This window comes from Molossus molossus, unplaced genomic scaffold, assembly GCF_014108415.1.
Source record: "Molossus molossus isolate mMolMol1 unplaced genomic scaffold, mMolMol1.p scaffold_m16_p_6, whole genome shotgun sequence".
Lineage (NCBI taxonomy): Eukaryota > Metazoa > Chordata > Mammalia > Chiroptera > Molossidae > Molossus > Molossus molossus.
The window spans coordinates 40,056,258-40,063,749 of NW_023425399.1; the positions used below are offsets into that span (position 1 = coordinate 40,056,258).

The 7,492-nt window shown below is 40.7% G+C and overlaps 1 protein-coding gene across 1 annotated transcript in view; it reads right to left on the reverse strand.

Moving 5' to 3' along the window:
- Positions 1–7,250, reverse strand: part of KIF16B (kinesin family member 16B) — a 342,743-nt gene extending 335,493 nt beyond the window's left edge. The window contains exon 1 of the mRNA XM_036244893.1: positions 7,118–7,250. Within this exon, the coding sequence (XP_036100786.1) occupies positions 7,118–7,164 (47 nt within the window). The 5' untranslated portion in view covers positions 7,165–7,250. The remainder of the gene's footprint in view (positions 1–7,117) is intronic.
- Positions 7,251–7,492: the final 242 nt, after the last annotated feature.

A 7,492-nucleotide genomic window follows, 5' to 3' on the forward strand; every position in this document is an offset into this window, starting at 1 on the left:
CTGCAGAGCCAATAACTCACCTGAGCCAACTCAACTGACTCCCACAACCCTCCACACCAGCCAGCTTACTCCTGGCATCCTGACTTTTTGAAAAAAGTCATTTTCCCACTTAATATGGCCCCAAACCACTCAGTCAGCTTGGACTCTTCACCTCTGTGTCCTGCTGAATGGTCTTCAGAATGTCTTTTACAAATGCAAAACAAAAAAACAAAAACAAAAAAAAAACAGGATAAAAAAAGCTATCCATTATGTCCTTGCACAAACCAGGGAAAAAAGACTGGATTCAAATACACCAAAACTTTACAAGGAGTTATCTCTGGACCATGGAATTATGAGTGATCAGTGATGTGATTTTTTTAATACACTTCTCTGCATAGCACACATTTTTTATAAGAATACATTATCTTCACAATCAGAAAATACTGTACAGTGAAAACTTCCTCAAAGTTTTATTTGTAAGGTTTATCCCTTGTTCATGCCCTTTCCTATTACAATTCCAACCTAGTCCAGAACCACGTGTCACAGGGCACGTTTCAGTTATCTTTCTGGTCTCCCTGCCCTGGCCTCCTAGGCCTCAGCATCTTGCATCAGAGAATATGACAAGAAAGTCAATGGGAAGCTAGTGCATAAAAGGCACTTAGCACAGCGTTTAGCAAATAGTAAATAAATGTTCATTACTGCTGTTAGATGAAACTGCTATTAGATTAAACTTCTGAAAACATTAATTGGCAAATGACAACCCTATTTAAAACCATCAGTAGCTCGCAGTGCCTAATAATAATAGCCATTATTTATAGAGTCTTACTTCAGGGCCTGGCACTATTACCTCATTCTATCACCATCTCAGCTCCATGAGGTAGGTTCTGAGTGAGCTCCAATTTACAGATGAAGAAACTGAAGCACAAACAACGAAGCTAGGATGTGGCAGGGCTGAGATTCAAAGCCAGTTCAGTCTTACCATCCAAAAGAATTCTCCATGATGATGGTCATTTTCTATATCTGCGTGATTCAGTATGTGCCTATTGGGCACTAGAAATGTGACTAGTGCAACTGGGTACCTAAATTTTTACTTTATTTCATATTAATTTAAATGGGTGCATGTAGCCAATAGCTACCACACTGGCCAGCACAGGAGTGGAATATAAAAGCACAAACTCCCAAGCTTAACAAATAAAAGTCCTCACAATAGTCTGCCTACTTACTTCTCAACTAATTCTTACAAAAAGCAGCAGCAAGTCTAAAAGCCCTGGTAAATGCATTCATTCCTACCTCCAGCCATCCTCTGCCCTCCTTTCATCCAAGTCCTCAGCACATGGAGGGTCTTTAGAAGTTAAAGAGAGACCTTGGTTCAAACTTGGGCTCCACAGAGAGCTGGCTATGGGACTTGGGGCAAGTTGTTTTAGCCTGTGAGCCCTTATGCATCTGTAGAATGAGGAGACAGTGCCACCTTCCAAAGAACATCTGCCATCTAAACTTTTGCAAGTAATACACCTTCAGGGCTCAATCCAAACTGCATCCTCATCTCTAAGAGGCCAGTACAAACCCTGGAGATCTCCTCTGCCCTCCCCACCCCACCCCCAGACTCCATCTCTACTGCACACAGATTCTACTTATTTTGGGGTGTCGTGTGTCTGTGCCTTCTCTACCACTAGCTGCAATCACTTGAGGCCAAGAGTTTCTGTCATCAGTGAGCCTCAAGGTAACAAGTCACCATACAAAGGGCTCTCTCTAGAGGGAACTGGAGCCAGCTCAGCCAGTAGTAGTATCTGAAAGCGTCTCTGACTTGCTCTATAAAATGGGGATGTCAGCCAATTGGTGGAAGGAGGAAACGAAGATGCCAACGCAAAAAAAAATGAGTATGATTCCAGGTTCAGGCACCTCAACAGATGTCTCCCATCCTTAGTATAAGTGACATCTGCTGTTATCATCACAGACCTAAGAGACAAATCATGAACTATTATAGCTGATACTACCTGCTCTTAAAATGGGAAGACTTCAGCACACCCTGAGCATATCACTCCCGCTCAAAATACCACTGGCATTTTTATTCTCTTTTTAACTTGGTAGAGATGACACTAAATTCCACCTGAGAGGCTAATCAGGGAGAGAGGTGAGAACAGTCAGAAAAAGGAAGAAATGGGGTGGACTTGCCTTATAAGATAAGTAAGCACATTATAGTTATCACCTGGCTCCTTGCCAGCACTCGGTAAATATATATTTTTTTGGTAAAACATTTTTAAATACATGTTACTAAATAAGGTTACAGTGGTTAAATTGTAAAAATAACAGTAATAACAATAACCAATCATTAGGGAGCCCTTGCTGGATGTCAGGTAACATGTGCAGGGCTTTATCCGCATGTATTATCTCATTTGAACCTCAGGACAGTGTTTTTCACACTGCCAGCTGCAACCCCTTAGTAGATCCTGAAGTCAATTTAGTAGATCTAGAAAGAGCATATTTTTAAATGAGACAGAACAGAACAGAATAGAAAACATGAGAGTAAACTGCATGAAATACCCAATGAATCTTTCACATTATCTATAGTTTTAATTTAAAATGTTTCTTATCATCACAGTAAAAACTATTTGAAAAAAGACCACTTCCCACAACTTATAAGGTATATACAATTATTATCACCATCTTCTAAATACAATACCTGAGGCTTACTACAATTAAGTCTCTTGTTCAAATTTACCCAGCTCATGGACAACAGCCAAAACTGAAACTCAGGCAGGCTGCCCTCAGATCCTGACCCTGTGAACACTCCCAGATCAGCGGCACAGGGTGCATGGCCCGGAAATGGAAAAATTAGTTACCAAATTATTATTTTGTTGTTGTTTCAGTGGGAAAAACATTTTATCTTGTAAAATTGTAAAAAATGACCAGTAAAAAGACTAGGCATAAGAACAATGGAAGAAATCACAAAGAAAAAGAATACGACAATACATAAATGTTCAACTTTTTCTCATAAAAGTTATAATTACATTTCTGTTAACATTTTACTCATATTAAAATGTAGAGCTGTGAGTATCCTAAGAAACTGAATTTGGGCAATTAACTATTTTCCCATTCTGTAAAATGATATGGCAATAACAGCCTCTACCTGCTAAGCCTGTTGCAAATATTAGATTTTGCACCTCTGGCACAGAACAAATTCTCAGTAAAGGTAGCTGCTATTATGTGATGCAACATAATGGTTCTTTCAAATTTGAAACTAATACTCTGCCACACAACCGAAAGCTACAAGATAATAAAAACAAATTCATCACTTCTTGGCCCAAATCAAGAATCAGGTGTTCCTTGCAAGGAGGACTGGTGACTGCCAAGGATCCTAGCTCAAAAACTCAGTGTCTTACGACCTTTCCCCCATCATTTAAGTGCCTGGCTGCAACAGCTGTCCTCACTTCCAATCACTCCAGGCCTTTCCTTTCTGTTGGTTGCTTCCTCTTTGCCTGAAGCTCCTCTCCTCTATACATTAACATGAAAAAAAAAATTGTATGTGCACCCCTATGTTCACAGCAGCATTATTTACAACAGCCAAGACATGAGAAACAGCCTGTGTGTCCATCAACAAATGAATGGCTAAAGAAATTGTGACTGAAACACAAACACACACACACACACACACACACACACACACAATGGAATATTCAGGTATAAAAAGAAATCCTGTCACTTGTGACAATATAGATGGACATGAGTACATATGCTAAGTGAAATGAGTCATACAGAAAAAAACAAATATGATTTCACTTGTATGTGGAATCTAAAACAAACACACAAATAAGCAAACAAATGAACAAAACTCACAGAAAAGGGGATCAGATTTGTGGTTACCAGAGGCAGAGGGTGGAGGAATTGGATGAAGGTGGTCAAAGGTACAAACTTCCAGATATAAAACAATTAAGTACTGGGGATGTAACATTCAACATGATGACTATAGTTAACACTGCTATATGGTAAATCTGAAATTGTTGAAAGAGTAAATCCTAAGAGTTGTCACCACACACAAAAAAAACTTTTCTTTTTTTGTTGTTATTATATGAGACGATAGATGCTAATTAAACTTATTGTAGTAATCATTTCACAATATATGTAAGTCATTATGCTGCATACCTTAAACTTATACAGTGCTATATATCAATTACATCTCAATAAAACTGAAAAAAAAAAAATGTTTAACTTCCTTCATTCTCCCAAACAATCAGCTAAAATTTTTTTCTCCAGTGCCAATGACTTTTTAGGTACCTTTTAAAAATTATACATAAATAACATGTTTATTGTTAATTATAAAACTATGCTTGAACAAAGTAGAATTTTAAACAGTAAAAAGAGAAAAAGAAAGCCTTTCCATCTTCACCTAACAAATTCTTCATCAGTATGCCTCTTTAGGGTTACCACTGTAGAAACAGTGATTCCATACTATGTGAGCATATATGTATTTATTAACACACATCCATACAACTCTACTCTAGTATGTGTGGAATGTGTGGATCATTTGTTTTTCTCACTTAATCCCCTACCATGCAACTCTTTTAAGATGAAAACATTATTTTGCAAGTAATGCATATCACTCTACCAAATGAATAGGGCATAATTTAACAATCCCCCATCTTTCTACATTTAGGTCATTAATGATTTTTTGTTGTTACAAATAATGATGTAACAAACATCCTTACACCATACATCTTGGTAGGTAGGAATGTAATCCATAAAATAAATTGTTAGAAATAAAATTGCCTGATCAAGGGGTTTATTAAATTCTAATCATGACAACTACTACCAAATTTTCCAATAGTTTCAGAGATTTTGACCCTTTATGCTTCTATCATCAGTCCTTCACCAGCACTTGATGTTCTGTTTATAGTCACCAATCTCACTGGTAAAAAATGGTTTCTTATTGCTATTATAATTTCTATGTCTTTCCCTATGAGTTAGGTCTGGTATTTTTGGTTGGTCATTGTGTATCTCTTTCCATTTCACTGCCAACTTCTGAATCATTATCTCTCCTTGAAACTGCTCTTTGAAAGGTTATCAATGCCTTTCTCTTCAAGACCAAGGACCTCATCTTACTCAAATCAGAGCACCATCTTGGCAACATCTGACATCAATATCTACCTCCTCCAGGAGACACGTCTCCATTCCCAGCTGGGACAAATTGCCGTGCTGGTTCTCAATGAGGTGTAAGCCAATCTTACCCCTGGAATCCTAAAGAGTAGCATATCCCAGTATCCAATCTCTGGTTCTGTTTTCTTTTCACTATAACATTCTTAAAATGCCGTCTATGTGCAAAGACGTCCAAATGTCCATCCTCAGATCACCTGAGACCTAAACCCACATGTCTGTCTACTGAAGACCAGCAGAGAAATAGATGTCCTTACCACACTCCAGATAACAAACAGGTCAACATGCAGGCAGCACTCACTCTGTGCTGGACACTCTGCTTGTACTTGATACTTACTGTATCTCATGTAACTCTACATATCCAAGAGAGAACATGCCAACCTCACTGTCCACCTTCCCAAACCTCTTCCACTTTCTTGATGATGAAATCTCAGTTAATGACTATGTTCTTCCCTTTTCCCCTCCTTTCCAACCAAGAAGCTGCCGAATCCTGTCAATCCTGCCAGTAAATAAATGTCTTGGTGTATCTATCTATCCTTCCCATATCCACCTCTGGCCCAAATTGTTGCTTCCTTACTTTTTGCCCCAATCCTGATGTCTCCATCAGAGTTCTCTGCTGAGAGTACAAATATCATCACTTCAATCTACCTCCTTCAAGCACACGACTTCTGGACATGTTTCCTGACATCCCTCCAAAAACTTGGGCTCCAGGCCTACAACAGCAAGGCACTGCACTTGCAGCAACCTGCCCAGTTAGCCCAGTGTTTTACCAAAGCTCTCCCTCACTAGACAGTAGGCTCCTAGAAGATACTGATCAAACCTCATTTACCTTGTCCCCCAGAAAGCCCCCAGCACAATGCTGTGCATTTGGTAGGTGCTTAAAAAATGCTTTCTAAAGTTACTCGAATCTTCTAGCAGGTGTTCATTCTATTCCAAAGAAGGAAAGGAACTTCTATATAGTAAATCTAGAACAAAGAAAAATCTTTTAAATCATCTAAATGCCTTTGGGGTCTATTTGTCTTATATGACTGGATATATGTAGAAACATACATATGATGAAAGGAGAAAGACCATAGGACAAGTCAAATGTGCAACTTCACTGAGAGCCAGTAAAAACAAATGGCCTTACATGAACTGTGCCTACCACTCAGAGACATCCAACTAGACCCACTTCATTCTTTAAAGTTCAAACAATTTTAAAAGTAACTCTTCTAATGCATCTTTCTAAACTGATTATAATGAGGTAATTGAAAAGGAAGTCCAGATTACTTTTTCAGTCAATTAAAAGTCAAATCATTCTGAAAGCATTACTTTGTAAAACTATATAAAATGAATTATAAATGTGTTTGTAACTCTCCCCCTCTGGTAATGTCAGCATATTTCAAACACGTGTACTTAAGTGTCCTTGTTGTTGCTGTTTTCTCCAGGAGTCAAAACTTGGTTAAAGTTTTCCTATCCATTCTTTAACCTGAAGTTAAGAACTGTAAATTACTGATTAGAAGTTAGGGTTCATTTTCAGGAAATCGAAATCATTTCTCACTAAGAGATTTTTTTTTTAAGTATCATTATTAATACTTAAAGAACTTCTGTGCTGGCATAACTGAGGAGAGTTCGCCTGACAGCTCCTGGTGCCCCGTGACCACTCTCAAGCCCCCTGAAGGATTTTACACCTTCATGAAAGTGATCCCTTGATTTTTTTTTTTTTTTTTTAAGGGGAGGAAGAAAGCCTCACGTTAAAGGAATGGGTTAGAGTTTACAGAAATCTTCTCCGTGGCCTCGTGAACTCTTTACCCTCAGGGTCTCCTCCAGGCAGCATAAAGGGGCAGCAAAGCATAAAGTGTTCCAGGCCCCCAGAGGCCACAAGCTGGGCCCTGTTGGCCAGGAACCAGACCGTGACACTTAAGTCCAGGCTGGCCTTGGAGGGGAGTTGGTGACCAACTTCCTCCGTGTGGGAGTACTTAAGGGTGCCGCCTGCACCGCCCCCACTCACCTGCGATTCATGGGCCGGACCCTCACGGCCACCTTGACCGATGCCATTGCTCATCCCGGCCCGGCCCGCGCGGGGTCACTCCTGCTCAGCTGGCCGCCCGCGACTCGCGACTCCGTCCGCCGCTCCCGCCCACGTCCCTCTCAACCCCCGCCCCTCCGCTCCCGGCCGGACCTGGCGCCCCGCGGCGGCCCCACCTGCCAGGCCACTGAGCATGCCCAGAGCGGCTCCGACCCGCGTGATCCGTGCGCCGGGCTTGGCGGCAGCTGGGAGGTACGGAGGGGCGGGGCCGGAATGCCTGTGCACCGCCGCCTGAGGTCGCGAAGTCGGCAAAGATCCCGCTGACGGTTGTGGCCTGGAAGTCACCGAGGGCGACCG